The sequence below is a fragment of the Heptranchias perlo genome, chromosome 12 (assembly GCF_035084215.1).
Source record: "Heptranchias perlo isolate sHepPer1 chromosome 12, sHepPer1.hap1, whole genome shotgun sequence".
Taxonomy (NCBI): Eukaryota; Metazoa; Chordata; class Chondrichthyes; order Hexanchiformes; family Hexanchidae; genus Heptranchias; species Heptranchias perlo.
The window spans coordinates 2,593,254-2,614,956 of record NC_090336.1 but is presented as its reverse complement, the minus strand read 5'-3'; the positions used below and the strand labels follow the sequence as shown (position 1 = coordinate 2,614,956).

At 52.9% G+C, this 21,703-nt stretch overlaps 1 protein-coding gene across 1 annotated transcript in view; it reads left to right on the top strand.

Moving 5' to 3' along the window:
* Positions 1-21,703, top strand: part of LOC137328116 (mucin-6-like) — a 553,886-nt gene that overhangs the window by 451,272 nt on the left and 80,911 nt on the right. Inside the window, exon 30 of the mRNA XM_067994296.1 lies at positions 11,828-11,984. Coding sequence (XP_067850397.1) covers positions 11,828-11,984 — 157 coding nt within the window. The remainder of the gene's footprint in view (positions 1-11,827; positions 11,985-21,703) is intronic.

Genomic DNA, 21,703 nt, shown 5'->3' with positions numbered 1-21,703 from the left:
CGATCAGCAATGGAGTAGATCAGCAATGGAGTTGATCAGCAATGGAGTAGATCAGCAATGGAGTAGTTCAGCAATGGAGTAGATCAGCAATGTAGTAGATCAGCAATGGAGGAGATCAGCAATGGGGGTAGATCAGCAATGGAGTAGATCATCAATGGAGTAGATCAGCAATGGAGTAGATCAGCAATGGAGTAGATCAGCAATGGAGGTAGATCCTCAATGGAGTAGTTCAGCAATGGAGTAGATCAGCAATGTAGTAGATCAGCAATGGAGGAGATCAGCAATGGGGGTAGATCAGCAATGGAGTAGATCAGCAATGGAGTAGATCAGCAATGGAGGTCGATCAGCAATGGAGGAGATCAGCAATGGTGGAGATCAGCAATGGAGGTAGATCAGCAATGGGGGTAGATCAGCAATGGAGGAGATCAGCAATGGAGTAGATCAGCAATGGAGTAGATCAGCAATGGAGTAGATCAGTAATTGAGGTAGATCAGCAATGGAGTAGATTAACAATGGAGTTAGATCAGCAATGGAGTGGATCAGCAATGGAGTAGATCAGCAATGGTGTAGATCAGCAATGGAGTAGATCAGCAATGGAGATAGATCAGCAATGGAGGTAGATCAGCAATGGAGTAGATCAGCAATGGAGTAGATCAGCAATGGAGTAGATCAGCAATGGCGTCGATCAACAATGGAGGTCGATCAGCAATGGAGTAGATCAGCAATGGAGTAGATCAGCAATGGAGTAGATCTGCAATGGAGGTCGATCAGCAATGGAGTAGATCTGCAATCGAGTAGATCAGCAATGGATTCGATCAGCAATGGAGTAGATCAGCAATGGAGTAGATCAGCAATGGAGTAGATCTGCAATGGAGGTCGATCAGCAATGGAGTAGATCTGCAATCGAGTAGATCAGCAATGGCGTCCATCAACAATTGAGGTAGATCAGCAATGGAGTAGATTAACAATGGAGTAGATCAGCAATGGAGTAGATCAGCAATGGAGATAGATCAGCAATGGAGGTAGATCAGCAATGGAGTAGATCAGCAATGGAGTAGATCAGCAATGAAGTAGATCAGCAATGGCGTCGATCAACAATGGAGGTCGATCAGCAATGGAGTAGATCAGCAATGGAGTAGATCAGCAATGGAGTAGATCTGCAACGGAGGTCGATCAGCAATGGAGTAGATCTGCAATGGAGTAGATCAGCAATGGAGGAGATCAGCAATGGAGGTAGATCAGCAATGGAGTAGATCTGCAATGGAGGTAGATCAGCAATGGAGGTAGATCAGCAATGGAGTAGATCAGCAATGGAGTAGATCAACAATGGAGGAGATCAGCAATGGAGTAGATCAGCAATGGGGGTAGATCAGCAATGGAGGAGATCAGCAATGGAGTAGATCAGCAATGGAGGAGATCAGCAATGGAGGAGATCAGCAATGGAGGAGATCAGCAATGGAGTAGATCAGCAATGGAGGAGATCAGCAATGGAGTAGATCAGCAATGGAGGAGATCAGCAATGGAGTAGATCAGCAATGGAGGTAGATCAGCAATGGAGTAGATCTGCAATGGAGGTAGATCAGCAATGGAGTAGATCAGCAATGGAGGTAGATCAGCAATGGAGGTAGATCAGCAATGGAGTAGATCAGCAATGGAGTAGATCAGCAATGGATTAGATCAGCAATGGAGGAGATCAGCAATGGAGTAGATCAGCAATGGAGGTAGATCAGCAATGGAGTAGATCTGCAATGGAGGTAGATCAGCAATGGAGTAGATCAGCAATGGAGTAGATCAGCAATGGAGTAGTTCAGCAATGGAGGAGATCAGCAATGGAGTAGATCAGCAATGGAGTAGATCAGCAATGGAGTAGCTCAGCATTGGATTCGATCAGCAATGGAGTAAATCAGCAATAGAGTAGATCAGCAATGGAGTAGATCTGCAATGGAGGTAGATCAGCAATTGACTAGATCTGCAATGAAGTAGATCAGCAATGGAGGAGATCAGCAATGTTGTAGATCAGCAATGGTGTAGATCAGCAATGGAGTTAGATCAGCAATGGAATAGATCTGCAATGGGGGTAGATCAGCAATGGGGGTAGATCAGCAAATGAGGTAGATCAGCAATGGGGGTAGATCAGCAATGGGGGTAGATCAGCAATGGAGTCGATCAGCAATGGAGTAGATCAGCAATGGAGTAGATCAGCAATGGGGGTCGATCAGCAATGGAGTAGATCAGCAATGGAGTAGATTAACAATGGGGGTAGTTCAGCAATGGAGTAGATCAGCAATGGAGTAGATCAGCAATGGAGTAGATCAGCAATGGGGGTAGGTCAGCAATGGGGGTAGATCAGCAATGGAGTAGATCAGCAATGGGGGTAGATCAGCAATGGAGTAGATCAGCAATGGAGGTAGATCAGCAATGGAGTATATCAGCAATGGGGGTAGATCAGCAATGGAGTAGATCAGCAATGGAGGAGATCAGCAATGTAGGTAGATCAGCAATGGGGGTAGATCAGCAATGGAGTAGATAAGCAATGGGGGTAGATCAGCAATTGAGGTAGATCAGCAATGGAGTAGATCAGCAATGGAGGAGATCAGCAATGTAGGTAGATCAGCAATGGGGGTAGATCAGCAATGGAGTAGATAAGCAATGGGGGTAGATCAGCAATGGAGGTAGATCAGCAATGGAGTAGATCAGCAATGGAGTAGATCAGCAATGGGGGTCGATCAGCAATGGAGTAGATCAGCAATGGAGGAAATCAGCAATGGAGTAGATCAGCAATGGAGGAGATCAGCAATGGAGTCGATCAGCAATGGAGGTAGATCAGCAATGGAGTAGATCAGCAATGGAGTAGATCAGCAATGGGGGTAGATCAGCAATGGAGTAGATCAGCAATGGAGTAGATCAGCAATGGAGTAGATCAGCAATGTAGTAGATCAGCAATGGAGTAGATCAGCAATGTAGTAGATCAGCAATGGAGTAGATCAGCAATGGAGTAGATCAGCAATGGAGTAGATCAGCAATGTAGTAGATCAGCAATGGAGTAGATCAGCAATGGAGTAGATCAGCAATGGAGTAGATCAGCAATGGAGTAGATCAGCAATGGAGTAGATCAGCAATGGATTAGATCAGCAATGGATTAGATCAGCAATGGATTAGATCAGCAATGTACTAGATCAGCAATGGAGTAGATCAGCAATGGGGGTAGATCAGCAATGAAGGACTAAGACTAGTGGTAACTTTTTGTTCAATCTGTGAGCTACATGAAGGAATTATATTGCTTGATGAACTGATCGAGACTGGACTTTCATTGGTCCTATTGCTGATGGAGTTCCAACGTGTTGTTTCCATCACAACACTCAGTGAAGAATTTAGAAAGGAAAATAGGTATGTGCAGGACTCGAAAAGGCTCTGGATTGCAACTGGCTGGTCATAAAAACTAATACCTCTCATTCACCCTCTTCCTCAAATTTTGTTCTCATTCACCCGTAATATTTTTCACACTAGCTGAACCATTGCCTCCCTCTGCAGTCTGTTCCACACATTCACCACCCTCTCCATAAAGTAGTTTCATCTAATTAGTGTAGGCACCTTCCGTATTCTAAGCTTGAGCCTGTGACTGCTCGTTTTAGAGTTTATAACAATCTCAAACATGTTATCAGGGCCAATTTATCTATTCCCTTAAGGATCTTGAATACTTAAATAATATCTCTCCTCAGACTTCCCTCCCTCCAGAGTTATCAATCTCAGGCTCTCCTCATTGCTCAAATACCGTGAGCTCACCATCAGGTCACTTGCCCTTGACTGCACTCCCCGCACCACTCCTGCTTTCCCATCTTCAGGCTCCTTCTCCTCATTTAAAATCTTAAGTGAGGCAGTCATAAAGAAAAGGAAAGACAGAGACAATTTGTGCACAGCAAGGTCCCACAAACAGCAATATGATAATGACCAGATAATCTGCTCTAGATGTTGGTTGAGGGATAAATATTGGCCAGGAAGAACTCCGCTGCTCTTCTTTGTAATCGTGTTCTGGGATCTTTTACGTCCACCCGAGAGAGCAAACAGGGTCTCGGTTTTAACATCTCATCCTAAACATGGCACCTCCATCAGTGCAACACTCCCTCGGTAATGCACTGGAGTGTTAGCGTGGATTACATACCCCAGGTTCTGGGGTGGGACTTAAACCCACAACTGTCTGACTCAGAGACGAGAGTGCTACCACTGAGCCAGTAACTTTGTAGCCAGTCCCCACTCTAACTTCCTGGATTGGGTCTGGCAAGTGCATCGATACTGGGGTGGATTCGCACACACTTTAAGCAAATGCCCTATCCGGGTGGGTGGCAGAGACACATGGTGCCAGTGGGTGGAAATCACCGACCACCAATAGGTGTTTGGCTCTTTGATGCTTATCAAACTCCAACCGCAACAGACATCATGGGGGTAAATTTTAACCCCAAGAGCAGGTGGGCTGGGGGCAGGTGGGAGGTTAAAATAACAGCTTTTTGGAGTGGGACCTCATCCCGGGTCCAACTCGCCCAGTTCTGGGTTTAATCCAGGCAGGTTCGTCTGCATATGGACAGCAGACACCCCGGCCCCCCTGATCTTCTCCCCGGCCCCCCGATCTTCTCCACGGACCCCCAATCTTCTCCCCGGCCCCCTCGATCTTCTCCCCAGCCCCCCGATCTTCTCCCCGATCTTCTCCCCGATCTTCTCCACGATCTTCTCCACGACCCTCCCCGATCTTCTCCCCGATCTTCTCCACGATCTTCTCCGCGACCCTCCCCGATCTTCTCCGCGACCCTCCCCGATCTTCTCCCCGATCTTCTCCCCGATCTTCTCCACGACCCTCCCCGATCTTCTCCGCGATCCTCCCCGATCTTCTCCCCGATCTTCTCCCCGATCTTCTCCACGACCCTCCCCGATCTTCTCCCCGATCTTCTCCCCGATCTTCTCCACGACCCTCCCCGATCTTCTCCCCGATCTTCTCCCCGATCTTCTCCACGACCCTCCCCGATCTTCTCCCCGATCTTCTCCCCGATCTTCTCCCCGATCTTCTCCCCGATCTTCTCCACGATCTTCTCCGCGACCCTCCCCGATCTTCTCCGCGACCCCCCCCGATCTTCTCCCCGATCTTCTCCCCGATCTTCTCCACGATCTTCTCCCCGATCTTCTCCCCGATCTTCTCCGCGACCCTCCCCGAACTTCTCCCCGATCTTCTCCCCGATCTTCTCCCCGATCTTCTCCACGATCTTCTCCCCGATCTTCTCCACGATCTTCTCCCCGATCTTCTCCCCGATCTTCTCCGCGACCCTCCCCGATCTTCTCCACGATCTTCTCCCCGATCTTCTCCCCGATCTTCTCCGCGACCCTGCCCGATCTTCTCCCCGATCTTCTCCGCGACCCTCCCCGAACTTCTCCACGATCTTCTCCACGACCCTCCCCGATCTTCTCCCCGATCTTCTCCCCGATCTTCTCCACGATCTTCTCCCCGATCTTCTCCACGATCTTCTCCCCGATCTTCTCCCCGATCTTCTCCGCGACCCTCCCCGATCTTCTCCCCGATCTTCTCCACGACCCTCCCCGATCTTCTCCGCGACCCTCCCCGATCTTCTCCCCGATCTTCTCCACGACCCTCCCCGATCTTCTCCGCGACCCTCCCCGATCTTCTCCACGATCTTCTCCACGACCCTCCCCGATCTTCTCCCCGATCTTCTCCCCGATCTTCTCCCCGATCTTCTCCCCGATCTTCTCCACGACCCTCCCCGATCTTCTCCGCGACCCTCCCCGATCTTCTCCCCGATCTTCTCCCCGATCTTCTCCACGATCTTCTCCCCGATCTTCTCCCCGATCTTCTCCACGACCCTCCCCGATCTTCTCCACGATCTTCTCCCCGATCTTCTCCACGATCTTCTCCACGACCCTCCCCGATCTTCTCCACGATCTTCTCCACGACCCTCCCCGATCTTCTCCCCGATCTTCTCCCCGATCTTCTCCCCGATCTTCTCCACGGCCCCCCCCGATCTTCTCCCCGATCTTCTCCCCGATCTTCTCCCCGATCTTCTCCCCGATCTTCTCCACGACCCTCCCCGATCTTCTCCCCGATCTTCTCCCCGATCTTCTCCCCGATCTTCTCCATGACCCTCCCCGATCTTCTCCCCGATCTTCTCCACGATCTTCTCCCCGATCTTCTCCACGACCCTCCCCGATCTTCACCCGATCTTCTCCCCGATCTTCTCCACGATCTTCTCCACGACCCTCCCCGATCTTCTCCCCGATCTTCTCCACGACCCTCCCCGATCTTCTCCCCGATCTTCTCCCCGATCTTCTCCACGATCTTCTCCCCGATCTTCTCCACGATCTTCTCCCCGATCTTCTCCCCGATCTTCTCCACGGCCCTCCCCGATCTTCTCCCCGATCTTCTCCACGGCCCCCCCCGATTTTCTCCCCGATCTTCTCCACGATCTTCTCCCCGATCTTCTCCACGATCTTCTCCCCGATCTTCTCCCCGATCTTCTCCCCGATCTTCTCCCCGATCTTTTCCACGACCCTCCCCGATCTTCTCCCCAATGTTCTCCACGACCCTCCCCGATCTTCTCCCCGATCTTCTCCCCGATCTTCTCCCCGATCTTCTCCACGACCCTCCCCGATCTTCTCCCCGATCTTCTCCCCGATCTTCTCCGCGACCCCCCCGATCTTCTCCCCGATCTTCTCCGCGGCCCCATGATCTACTCCGCGACCCTCCCCGATCTTCTCCCCGATCTTCTCCCCGATCTTCTCCACGATCTTCTCCCCGATCTTCTCCGCGACCCTCCCCGAACTTCTCCACGATCTTCTCCACGACCCTCCCCGATCTTCTCCCCGATCTTCTCCCCGATCTTCTCCGCGACCCCCCCCGATCTTCTCCCCGATCTTCTCCACGATCTTCTCCCCGATCTTCTCCACGATCTTCTCCCCGATCTTCTCCCCGATCTTCTCCGCGACCCTCCCCGATCTTCTCCACGATCTTCTCCGCGACCCTCCCCGATCTTCTCCCCGATCTTCTCCACGACCCTCCCCGATCTTCTCCGCGACCCTCCCCGATCTTCTCCACGATCTTCTCCACGACCCTCCCCGATCTTCTCCCCGATCTTCTCCCCGATCTTCTCCCCGATCTTCTCCACGACCCTCCCCGATCTTCTCCGCGACCCTCCCCGATCTTCTCCACAATCTTCTCCACGACCCTCCCCGATCTTCTCCCCGATCTTCTCCCCGATCTTCTCCACGATCTTCTCCCCGATCTTCTCCGCGACCCTCCCCGATCTTCTCCCCGATCTTCTCCACGATCTTCTCCCCGATCTTCTCCGCGACCCTCCCCGATCTTCTCCACGATCTTCTCCCCGATCTTCTCCCCGATCTTCTCCACGACCCTCCCCAATCTTCTCCACGATCTTCTCCCCGATCTTCTCCACGACCCTCCCCGATCTTCTCCACGATCTTCTCCACGACCCTCCCCGATCTTCTCCACGATCTTCTCCACGACCCTCCCCGATCTTCTCCCCGATCTTCTCCCCGATCTTCTCCACGATCTTCTCCACGACCCTCCCCGATCTTCTCCCCGATCTTCTCCACGATCTTCTCCACGATCTTCTCCACGACCCTCCCCAATCTTCTCCCCGATCTTCTCCCCGATCTTCTCCCCGATCTTCTCCACGGCCCCCCCCGATCTTCTCCCCGATCTTCTCCCCGATCTTCTCCCCGATCTTCTCCACGATCTTCTCCCCGATCTTCTCCACGACCCTCCCCGATCTTCTCCCCGATCTTCTCCCCGATCTTCTCCACGACCCTCCCCGATCTTCTCCCCGATCTTCTCCACGATCTTCTCCCCGATCTTCACCCCGATCTTCTCCACGACCCTCCCCGATCTTCACCCGATCTTCTCCCCGATCTTCTCCACGATCTTCTCCACGACCCTCCCCGATCTTCTCCCCGATCTTCTCCCCGATCTTCTCCACGATCTTCTCCCCGATCTTCTCCACGATCTTCTCCCCGATCTTCTCCCCGATCTTCTCCACGGCCCTCCCCGATCTTCTCCCCGATCTTCTCCACGGCCCCCCCCGATCTTCTCCCCGATCTTCTCCCCGATCTTCTCCCCGATCTTCTCCACGACCCTCCCCGATCTTCTCCCCGATCTTCTCCACGATCTTCTCCCCGATCTTCTCCCCGATCTTCTCCCCGATCTTCTCCCCGATCTTTTCCACGACCCTCCCCGATCTTCTCCCCGATCTTCTCCCCGATCTTCTCCACGATCTTCTCCCCGATCTTCTCCCCGATCTTCTCCCCGATCTTCTCCACGACCCTCCCCGATCTTCTCCCCGATCTTCTCCACGATCTTCTCCCCGATCTTCTCCCCGATCTTCTCCCCGATCTTCTCCCCGATCTTTTCCACGACCCTCCCCGATCTTCTCCCCGATCTTCTCCCCGATCTTCTCCACGATCTTCTCCCCGATCTTCTCCACGACCCTCCCCGATCTTCTCCCCGATCTTCTCCCCGATCTTCTCCCCGATCTTCTCCACGACCCTCCCCGATCTTCTCCCCGATCTTCTCCCCGATCTTCTCCGCGACCCCCCCGATCTTCTCCCCGATCTTCTCCGCGGCCCCCTGATCTACTCCGCGACCCTCCCCGATCTTCTCCCCGATCTTCTCCACGGCCCCCCCCGATCTTCTCCACGGCCCCCCCCGATCTTCTCCGCGACCCTCCCCGATCTTTTCCACGGCCCCCCCCCCAGATCTTCTCCCCGCTCCCCCCGATCTTCTCCCCGCTCCCCCCCGATCTTCTCCCCGCTCCCCCCGATCTTCTCCCCGCTCCCGCCGATCTTCTCCCCGCTCCCCCCGATCTTCTCCCCCCCCCCCCGATCTTCTCCCCACTCCCCCCGATCTTCTCCCCACCCCCCCCGATCTTCTCCCCGGCCCCCCCGATCTTCTCCCCGCTCCCCCCGATCTTCTCCCCGCTCCCCCCGATCTTCTCCCCGCTCCCCCCGATCTTCTCCCCGCTCCCCCCGATCTTCTCCCCGCTCCCCCCGATCTTCTCCCCCCTCCCCCCGATCTTCTCCCCGCTCCCCCCCGATCTTCTCCCCGCTCCCCCCGATCTTCTCCCCGCTCCCCCCGATCTTCTCCCCACTCCCCCCGATCTTCTCCCCGCTCCCCCCGATCTTCTCCCCTCTCCCCCCGATCTTCTCCCCGGTCCCCCCGATCTTCTCCCCACTCCCACCGATCTTCTCCCCGCTCCCCCCGATCTTCTCCCCGCTCCCCCCGATCTTCTCCACGCTCCCCCCGATCTTCTCCCCGCTCCCCCCGATCTTCTCCCCACTCCCCCCGATCTTCTCCCCGCTCCCCCCGATCTTCTCCCCGCTCCCCCCGATCTTCTCCCCGCTCCCCCCGATCTTCTCCCCGCCCCCCCGATCTTCTCCCCACTCCCCCCGATCTTCTCCCCACTCCCCCCGATCTTCTCCCCACTCCCACCCGATCTTCTCCCCTCTCCCCCCGATCTTCTCCCCGCTCCCCCCGATCTTCTCCCCGCTCCCCCCGATCTTCTCCCCTCTCCCCCCGATCTTCTCCCCGCTCCCCCCGATCTTCTCCCCCCTCCCCCCGATCTTCTCCCCGCTCCCCCCGATCTTATCCCCGCTCCCCCCGATCTTCTCCCCGCTCCCCCCGATCTTCTCCCCGCTCCCCCCGATCTTCTCCCCGCTCCCCCCGATCTTCTCCCCCCTCCCCCCGATCTTCTCCCCGCTCCCCCCGATCTTCTCCCCGCTCCCCCCGATCTTCTCCCCGCTCCCCCCGATCTTCTCCCCGGCCCCCCCGATCTTCTCCCCGCTCCCCCCGATCTTCTCCCCGCTCCCCCCGATCTTCTCCCCGGCCCCCCCGATCTTCTCCCCGCTCCCCCCGATCTTCTCCCCACTCCCCCCGATCTTCTCCCCGCTCCCCCCGATCTTCTCCCCGGCCCCCCCGATCTTCTCCCCTCTCCCCCCGATCTTCTCCCCACTCCCCCCGATCTTCTCCCCGCTCCCCCCGATCTTCTCCCCGCTCCCCCCGATCTTCTCCCCCCCCGATCTTCTCCCCGGCCCCCCCGATCTTCTCCCCACTCCCCCCCGATCTTCTCCCCACTCCCCCCCGATCTTCTCCCCACTCCCCCCAATCTTCTCCCCGCTCCCTCTGATCTTCTCCCCGGCCCCCCCGATCTTCTCCCCGGCCCCCTGATCTTCTTCGCGGACCCCCCGATCTTCTCCCCGCTCCCCCCTGATCTTCTTCGTGGACCCCCCGATCTTCTCCCCGACCCCCCCCCCGATCTTCTCTGCTGCCCCCCCGAACTTCTCCCCACTCCCTGACCTTCTCCACGGCCCCCCGATATTCTCTGCTGCCCTCCCCCGATCTACTCTGCGGCCCCCGATCTTCTCCCCACTCCCTGACCTTCTCCACGGCCCCCCCCGATATTCTCTGCCGACCCCCCGATCTTCTCTGAGGCCCCCTGATCTTCTCCCCACTCCCTGACCTTCTCCACGGCCCCCCGATATTCTCTGCTGCCCCCCCCCCCGATCTACTCTGCGGCCCCTGATATTCTCCCCACTCCCTGACCTTCTCCACGGCCCCCCCCGTTCTTCTCTGCTGACCCCCCGATCTTCTCTGAGGCCCCCTGATCTTCTCCCCACTCCCTGACCTTCTCCGCGGCCTCCCCGATCTTCTCTGCTGCCCTCCCTGATCTTCTCTGCTGCCCCCCCCCGATCTTCTCTGCGGCCCCCTGATATTCTCCCCACTCCCCGATCTTCTCCGCGGCCCCCCCCGATCTTCTCTGCCAACCCCCCGATCTTCTCTGCGGCCCCCTGATATTCTCCCCACTCCCTGACTTTCTCCGCGGCCCCCCCGATCTTCTCTGCCAACCCCCCGATCTTCTCTGCGGCCCCCTGATATTCTCCCCACTCCCTGACTTTCTCCGCGGCCCCCCCCGATCTTCTCCGCGGCCCCCCCGATCTTCTCTGCCGCCCCTCCGCCGATCTTCTCCCCGTCCCCTCAATCTTCTCCCCGTCCCCTCAATCTTCTCTGCGGCCCCCTGATCTCCTCCCCACTCCCTGACCTTCTCCACGGCCCCCCCCGATATTCTCTGCCGACCCCCCGATCTTCTCTGAGGCCCCCTGATCTTCTCCCCACTCCCTGACCTTCTCCCCGGCCCCCTGATCTTCTCTCTGGCCCCAGGATCCCTCCCTCCTCCCTCCGATCCCCAGCTACAGCCTGCTACCACAGACCTTCCTGCCCAACAGCCAGCCTGCCTGTCAATCAAGCTGGGCATCCGGAAGGAAAATCTGCTGATGATCACGACCCGCCAACTTACCTTCCGGGTTTCATACCCGAAAATCGTTCCCCCCCACCCACCCACGCCGCTCCCTACCCGGCTCAGGGTCAAAATCATGCCCCATCTGCCTGTACACATTGCCTGCCACATAACTAAACTACTGTTGTTTTCTGCTCTCCAACAACCAGAATACAGAACTAACCAGGGCCCACCCAAGAAACTCCATATAGGCCATTTGTATCCCTGTCAATGCAGTCAGGCTTTCACACGGACTGAAGGTACTGAAATAACTGATATAGCAGTGCAACAAGTTCACTTGCTGTGCTTGGGCTAGAATTCACAGCTCTTCCGTGAGACCAGACAACGTGTAAATCAATGCTCAGAACAGGTTGACATACCAGTGATCTTCATAGTGTTGAGCAGAGAGGTCATTAAAACAACTGGAGGCTGAGTGGGCGACTTTTAGCAGTTTTGTGTGGCTCTTTCCCTTCTCTCTTTGCTGACAGGTTTATCGAGTTCCGTATTATGAAAGCTGCGTCCAGACCACGTGTGGCTGTGAGATATTTGGAGACTGTGACTGTCTGTGCGGTGCCATCGCAGTCTACGCTAAAGCCTGCTTAGATGCTGGCGTCTGCATCAACTGGAGAAGCCTTCAGTTCTGCTGTAAGTTTTTCTTGCGTCAAAGAATATTTTAAAAGGACTGATCTTACACTGCGATGAAAATTAATGCCGGGAATTTCCTCGAGAGTCCTGCCGATTGGCTGCCGTAACTTCGGCAGAAGATCGGCTGGAAGCCCATTTTCCACCAGTAATCAGCTGAAATTAGGGCAGCCGATCGGCAGAATCCCCAAGGGAATTCCCAACGATAGTTTTTTTGACTATGTGCTGCACCAAACTACTAATCATTAACTATTTATGCAATATATGGAATGTTCTTTGTATCTTGAGATTTTTATCTATAAACTCATGCACCTGCCTTTCATTCAGTACGTTTTATTCTGGAGGAAGCCATCACTTGGGGTAAATATTGTAAGTGGTTTTTACATGTAGGATTGACTGAATTGATTGCCATGTGCTTAGCCTTCATGCCAATCGACAAACACTACAGAAGTTCAGAGCACAGAGAGAGGCCATTTGTCCCTCCATGTCTTTGCTTGAGCAATCCAAAACTAATCCCACTGCTCTCTCCCCATACTGCCCCAAATCTTTATCTACTCTTCCCTTACAAAATGCAATGGTCTCTGCCTCAACCATCTTGTCTCACAACTCTCTGCATAAAGATACTTCTTCTGATCTCTCTCCTCACTCTCTTAATGGCAATTTTAAATGGACGATTCCTCATCACAAACTCCCCCCAGAGGAAACAGTCTTCTTTCCCCGTTCACTCCAACTAAACCCTTCATCATTTTAAAAACTTGCATTAAATCTCCTCTTAACATTCTCCCCTCCAGTGGAAAAAAAAATCTCAAGTATCTGATTGTAACTGTAGTTTCTCATCCCTGGTATCTTACTGGTGAATTTATTCAATCCGTTCTCTGTGGCTTTCGAGCCTTTTTCATATTGGGGCAGCCAACATTGTGCACGGTACTGTAACTGCGGCCTGACCATTGTCACAGTTAGCTCCATCTCTTTACCGTTCTACTCAATGTCCCAAATGATAAAATCCAACTGATTTTTGGCCTTTTTATGACTTTATCTACCTGCGCTCCACACCTTTCAGCATCTTCCCATTGACTTTATGCCTAAATTTTCTGATCGGCATCACCTGCTTTTCGGGCCGATGGAAAGTTGGGTGGAGATTTGTTACCTGCGGCTCTCCTCATGTTGCCCGATTAGTATTTAAATTGGTGCAGGAAGCACCGCCAGTCTGTGAGCAGCTCTCTGTGAATGAGTGCACAATGACTTGATCATTTCACGTGCCTGGATTTTCTGTCATTTACGCCTATTTCATGCTGTTTCTTTTCCCACCGTCAGTGTAAAGAGACCAGGATTGAGAGTTCAACATTCTCAGGCCATTGCTGAAACCTTCTTTGATCTGTTGTTCCTGGTGCGACTGAATGGGGAGGTTTTCCTGGGTCATATTGGAAAATGATGTGGGTTCCTTTGCGGATGGACCTTCCCCCTCGCTCCAGTTTCTAATATTTGTTGCGCTCATGCACAGAGCCAGGAAAATCTCTCCTCCCGTCTATACAGCATTGCGCCCGTTGCTCTGGTGCTGCATATTTTCTTCTCCAGCTGTCCTATCGCTGCAATGTCTTTGAGAATCTGAGGGTCGGGATGGGGATCTCTGTGCAAGTACTAAGGTGTGTCTTCCCAGGACCCCAACCATTGACCCTGGCAAAGTTCACGGGGTCAGGGGGAGGCCCTCCATTTAAATGCCAGTAGTGGATGACGTATGACCAAGAGTCTATCTGGGGCACCTGCGCTGAGGAAGCTGGAAAGGCCTTTGTAAGGGGTCGGCTTTTAAATGTATATTTTTTAAATGCACTTTCTCTTCAGGGGTCCAGGCCACTACTCTAGCCTGGACCCCCAATGGGTCCCATTGCCATTGCTTCACCAGATAGACCACTACCGACACGATACCCTGTCCTGATGAGGGCCAGGAAATTGGCAACTCCTGACGTAGGGAATGCCCTGCCCAGCCTCACCCCTCTTATGCCGATGGCCTTGTTTGGGACGGGAATAGGCTCCGCTCCCGAGAGCCATCCTGGAAACTCCAGTGTTAAGGGCAGCGTATCCAGCTCCCATCCTAAGTTGGGGCTCTTTCAGTGGACTCCCACTGACGTGATACTGGGTGTGCGGCAGAACGGCCATGGATTTTTAAGCCCAGTAATGTTTTGGAGGAAGAGGAGGAGAACAACAGGGGGATGGCAGGCAGGTCAGGCTCCACCTGAAACCATTGGCATCCACCTGCTGGTAACCCCACACTAGAACATCCAGGCAGAGGGCGCCTCTATATTCTGTTGTCGGGGTACCAGTAAGATCCCTGTGTCTGAGGTGCAGACTTTTATCACCAGGAAAACCATCATGATTTATGCCACATACGGCGAGCAAGCCAGCAGATAAACTCTACCACAGGCACAGCTCTGCCAATGGCTGCAAGTCACAACCACACAACATTTATGCAAATGTGTTGTTTCAAAGTACCGCTGTGGACATTTCCAGTATCAGCTGAGCAGTAGTGCAAGAATGTGCAAAACAAGCACTGTTTCCTCCAGCACTGAGCGACGTCTCGTCTTTGACCATTTCAATCTCCATCTCAGCACCGATTGCTCGCTAGCCTCTGAATTCACTGCTCTCCCGAAACCTCTCTCTCCAAATGAACTCTCCTACCTCTGTTCATGACCACCCATTCCACCTTGGCGTGACCATCTTCCAGAATTCCAGAACGTGACCAGAATCTCGGGTACGCCCATTTTTGGTGCAGGGAGCATTCAGTGAGCCTCAAAGCTGAGGCCCAAATGCTCCCCAGATATTGGGCCTTGGGCCTCATTAGAATGGAGCTGCTGGCAAAGAGTTATGGAAAATCGGGCCACTGCTAGCGTCGCATCGACCCTCAGGTGAGTGTGTTCGGGATTGGGATCGGGCTGGGAGTCGGGCTGGGGCCCAGGGCTGGGACTGAGGATCGGAGCTCGGGTCGGGCCATGGTTGGGGGTCAGGCCGGGGGTTGGGGGTCGGACTGGGGGCGGGTTTGGGCTGGGGGTTGGGGGCCAGGGGCCAGGGGTCGGGTCAGGCTGGGTCCAGGGGTTGGCCAGGGTCAGGGGTCGGGCCAAGGTGGGGGGGGGTCGGGTCAGGGTCGGGAAGGGGGCCAGGGGTCGGGAGTCGGGGTCCGGGGTTGGGTTGGAGCCAAGGGGTCCGGGGTCAGTTCAGGCTGGGGCCAGCGGTCAGGGTGGGGGTGGGGTGGGGCTGGGCTAGGGGCCGGGTCGGGAATCACCGGGCCAGGGATCGGGGGGGGGGCAGGGATTGGGAATCTGTCGGGGGAAGGAGATCGGGGGCCCAGGCTGGGAGATGTGACGATGGGGGGCTGGGGAGCAGCGACAACCTGTTCCTTTAATGTGGGGTCAGGAGAACTCCTGCTCTTCCCCGCTCCACATTCAGGTAAGTTACCACCCTTCTTGATTGGGTCTAACAGGTGAAGCCTAGGCTTGTTTCCCTGAGTGCAGCCAGTGTTGCTGTGGGCTGCCTCGGGCCAAACCAATCTTGGAGAGTGGGCCTCAAAGTGGTGTTCGGCCCTTTATTTCCATATACAAAGGAACTAAGACTTGCTTCGGGCGTGGGTAAAGGTCACATATTTTTTGTATTTACCCAATATGGCGGGTAGCACACGTCCAGCCGGAGATGTGTGCACACTTCCTGCCCACCATAATGGTGCCATGGTACCGCCCGAAAAATGGGCACTGCACAGACCAATTTCTAGTCCACGGTCTTGATCACCAACAAGGTCATCCCCCAGCACTCCTTTGTCACCACCCATATCCTTTACCCTCCGAGTCACACACCATCCCGACTTGGAAATATATCGCCGTTCCTTCATCGTCGCTGGGTCAAAATCCTGGAACTCCCTTCCTAACAGCACTGTGGGAGAACCTTCACCACACGGACTGCAGCGGTTCAAGAAGGCGGCTCACCACCACCTTCTCAAGGGCAATTAGGGATGGGCAATAAATGCCAGCCTTGCCAGCGACGCCCACATCCCGTGAACAAATTTTAAAAAAATCCCACTTGCCCTGCATTCACCCTGGAAAAACCAAATCATTTCCAACCACATTCTCCATTTCCCTCAATACCTCCAAAGCTGTTGATTTGCTCCTTGCCTCCACCTTATTTACTTTTGTCCCCAGTAACACCTTCACCAACTCCCATCCCAGTCAGTCCCCCGATACAGCCCCATCTTCACTCCCTCAAGTCCATGTGGCACAAACTTGAGCATACTGGTGCACAACTAGCTTAGATATCCATTGCCAGATCTGGCTGGACCATATTGAACTCTACCAGGCTTCATTCTCTTCTGCTAAAATGGCCCATCACTCTAGGATTATTGGGAGAGCAAAGATAACCATTGGCTTTTCTCTTCAAACCCCTCTCCCCTGCACCCCACCCCCCCAAACCTCCAACAATTGTGAAGAGCTCATGGACTCCTTTTTCTCCAAGATTCAAACCATCCGTGGATGGGTCTCTAATGCTTCACTGCCTCCCCTTGCTCACAAAAACCAAACCTCCTCCCATCCCATCCCCACCAAAGCCCTGACCCACCAGCTCTTTCTGTTTGTTCTCCCATTTTTCCTCAAGTTCATCGATCCCATGAGACCCATCACCAACTCCCTCAACCCTATACTCAAAAAAATCCTGATCATCCAACTTTGCTCTCTGGTTCTCATTCTAGCCGATATTGTAAATGGTTTACCCTCCTCAGGTACTGTCATCATCCCCTCCTCAAAAAGCTCACCCTTGACCTCTGTCCTCATCAACTATCATCCACCTTTCATCTCCTCTTTAGAATCATAGAAAATTTACGGCACAGAAGGAGGCCATTCGGTCCATCGTGTCCGTGCTGGCCGAAAAAGAGCCACCCAGCCTAATCCCACTTTCCAGCACTTGGTCCGTAGCCCTGTAGGTTTCGGCACTTCACGTGCACATCCAGGTACTTTTTAAATGAGTTGAGGGTTTCTGCCTCTACCACCCTTCCAGGCAGTGAGTTCCAGACCCCACCACCCTCTGGGTGAAAAAAAATTTCCTCAGCTCCCCCCTAATCCTTCTACCAATCACTTTAAATCTATGCCCCTTGGTTATTAACCTCTCTACTAAGGAAAATAGGTCCTTCCTATCCACTCTATCTAGGCCCCTCATAATTTTGTACACCTCAATTAAATCTCCCCTCAGCCTCCTCTGTTCCAAAAAGAACAACCCCAGCCTATCCAATCTTTGTTCATAGCTAAACTTCTCCAGCCCTGGCAACATCCTCGTGAATCTCATCTGCACCCTCTCTAGTGCAATTACATCCTTCCTGTAATGTGGTGACCAGAACTGTACGCAGTACTTAAGCTGTGGCCTAACTAGTGTTTTATACAGTTCTAGTATAACATCCCTGCTCTTATTAGCCGAGGCATGGAATATAAAGGAAAGTATCCCGTATGCCTTCTTAACCACCTTATCTACCTCTCCTGCTACTTTCAGGGATCTGTGGACATGCACTCCAAGGTCCCTCACTTTCTCTACACCTCTCAGTATCCTCCCATTTATTGTGTACTCCCTTGCCTTGTTTGCTCTCCCCAAATGCATTACCTCACACTTCTCCAGATTGAATTCCATTTGCCACTTTTCTGCCCACCTGACCAGTCCATTGATATCTTCCTGCAGTCTACAGCTTTCCTCCTCATTATCAACCACACGGCGGCCAATTTTTGTATCATCTGCAAACTTCTGAATCATGCCCCGCACATTATTGTTCAAATCATTAATATATATCACAAAAAGCAAGGGACCTCGTACTGAGCCCTGCGGAACCCCACTGGAAACAGCCTTCCAGTCACAAAAACACATGTCAGCCATTACACTTTGCTTCCTGTCACTGAGCCAATTTTGGATCCAATTGCCACTTGGATCCCATGGACTTTTACTTTTTTGACCAGTCTGCCATGTGGGGCCTTGTCAAAAGCCTTGCTAAAATCCATATAGACTACATCAAATGCACCACCCTCATCGACCCTCCTTGATACCTCCTCAAAAAATTCAATCAAGTCAGACATGACCTTCCCTTAACAAATCCATGCTGACTGTCCGTGATTACTCTGTGCCTTTCTAAGTGGCTGTTTATCCTGTCCCTCGGAATTGATTCCAAGAATTTGCCCACCACCGAGGTTAGACTGACTGGCCTGTAATTACTCGGTCTATCCCTCGCTCCCTTTTTAAACCTCTCCAGGCACCTTATCTTATCACCTCCCAGATTCAGACTGATCTCTCCTGTAACTCCCTGTTTGAAACCCTCCCACAGCACAGACACAGCCTTAATCAAAGTCACAAACGACATTCTTTGTGACCGTGATCCATGATCCCGACTCATTCACCTTGACTTCTCTGCAGCCTTTAACGGAGTCAATCACACCATCCTCCTTCAATACCTCTCCTCTGCTGTCCAGCTCTTCCGACTGTCGGCTGCAGCATTTCCGCTACTGCAGCAGTAGCCTGGGCCCTGCCGACTGTGAAGGCATCAGAGGAGACTGGCAAGATGGTCCGGATATGGTACTATCCTAAGAGAAAGGACCATCACTGCGCCAATTCTAGCCCTGATCCTGGGCACTGCTTTGCTGCAGTGTTTCCAACTGCACGGAGTGGTGGAATTGGCAGTGACAGATGTAGTGACCGACTCCCATTCATCCTGGTCAGCTCTCCCTGGCAGCCTGTGGTCTGTCTGTGCCAAAGGTGGCCCCCATCTTCTCCCAGCAGGACGGCAACAGCCCCATTAGGAAATGTGGACACAGTCAGGATTCCCATGCCTTAAGTTTTGCTTCACTGACAAACGGAAGCATTACACTGCCTTCCGCCACTCCTGGGCTTTAAACCTGCGACAGCATGCAATCTACAGCAGCCTCTCCCCACATCGTAGAACTCCGAAACACAGGCATTTCTGACATCTGGAGAGCAGCCGGAAGAATTTAATGAAGCTGGCCCCTGAAACTGTGGCTGGGCCAGCGGGCAGCATGCTCAGCGGGTACAAATCACAAACCTTCAGACGTCGAGTCGGGCTTGTATTCAATCAGAAAGTCTAGGCTCACAAGCTCATGTGGTTCTGATGACAAAAATCTGGGTTTATGGTGAAGATAAATGGGAAACTTGTCTGTTGATAGCTCTTATCAGTTAGGACAGTTATTTACAGATTTTAATCCATTTTTTCCCAATTATTCCTCCTGGTCCCCTTTGGTAAGGATCCAGTCTGTTGCAGGGGTGAGATTTTACAGGCAGCACCAGTCCCTCAGTATCTCACTGAACAGACATCCTTCATGTATGAACCTGGACATTGAGTGTCGTAGGCTGTTTGTAGGGAGTGGTACAGCACAGCCTGGTCCTCTCCCCACCCAACAACCAAAACAGAGCACGTCCCAGCAACAGTCAGTGAGCAGGCAGGAGCACTGGAGCTCATTGCAGAGACCAGCTGAGCTGAGCCATTAGAGCACCTCCCATGGCAGATGATGCATTTACCCACTGGACCATTGGGGGGTTTAAAATATTCTGAATTGTAGTATACACAATCACAACCCGTACACAATCACAACCCGTACACAATCACAACCCGTACACAATCACAACCCGTACACAATCACAACCCGTACACAATCACAACCCGTACACAATCACAACCCGTACACAATCACAACCCGTACACAATCACAACCCGTACACAATCACAACCCGTACACAATCACAACCCGTACACAATCACAACCCATACACAATCACAACCCGTACACAATCACAACCCATACACAATCACAACCCGTACACAATCACAACCCGTACACAATCACAACCCGTACACAATCACAACCCGCACACAATCACAACCCGTACACAATCACAACCCGTACACAATCACAACCCGTACACAATCACAACCCGTACACAATCACAACCCAGACACAATCACAGCCCGTACACAATCACAACCCGTACACAATCACAACCCGTACACAATCACAACCCGTACACAATCACAACCCGTACACAATCACAACCCGCACACAATCACAACCCGTACACAATCACAACCCGTACACAATCACAACCCGCACACAATCACAACCCGTACACAATCACAACCCGGACACAAACACAACCCAGACACAATCACAACCCGCACACAATCACAACCCGTACACAAACACAACCCGTACACAATCACAACCCGGACACAATCACAACCCGTACACAATCACAACCCGTACACAATCACAACCCTTACACAATCACAACCCGTACACAATCACAACCCGTACACAATCACAGCCCGTACACAATCACAACCCGTACACAATCACAACCCGTACACAATCACAACCCGCACACAATCACAACCCGTACACAATCACAACCCGTACACAATCACAACCCGTACACAATCACAACCCGGACACAAACACAACCCAGACACAATCACAACCCGCACACAATCACAACCCGTACACAAACACAACCCGTACACAATCACAACCCGGACACAATCACAACCCGTACACAATCACAACCCGTACACAATCACAACCCGTACACAATCACAACCCGTACACAATCACAGCCCGTACACAATCACAACCCATACACAATCACAACCCGTACACAATCACAACCCATACACAATCACAGCCCATACACAATCACAACCCGTACACAATCACAACCCGTACACAATCACAACCCATACACAATCACAACCCGCACACAATCACAACCCAGACACAATCACAACCCGCACACAATCACAACCCGCACACAATCACAACCCGTACACAATCACAACCCGTACACAATCACAACCCGCACACAATCACAACCCGCACACAATCACAACCCGTACACAATCACAACACAGACACAATCACAACCCGCACACAATCACAACCCGCACACAATCACAACCCATACACAATCACAACCCGTACACAATCACAACCCGTACACAATCACAACCCGTACACAATCACAACCCGTACACAATCACAACCCGCACACATTCACAACCCGTACACAATCACAGCCCATACACAATCACAACCCGTACACAATCACAACCCGCACACAATCACAACCCATACACAATCACAACCCGTACACAATCACAACCCAGACACAATCACAACCCATACACAAACACAACCCATACACAATCACAACCCAGACACAATCACAACCCGTACACAATCACAGCCCATACACAATCACAACCCGTACACAATCACAACCCGTACACAATCACAACCCGTACACAAACACAGCCCGTACACAATCACAACCCGTACACAATCACAACCCGCACACAATCACAACCCGTACACAAACACAACCCGTACACAATCACAACCCAGACACAATCACAACCCGCACACAATCACAACCCGTACACAAACACAACCCGTACACAATCACAACCCGGACACAAACACAACCCCGACACAATCACAACCTGTACACAATCACAACCCGTACACAAACACAACCCGTACACAATCACAACCCGGACACAAACACAACCCAGACACAATCACAACCCGTACACAATCACAACCCGCACACAATCACAACCCGTACACAAACACAACCCGTACACAATCACAACCCGTAAACAATCACAACCCGTACACAATCACAACCCGTACACAATCACAACCCGT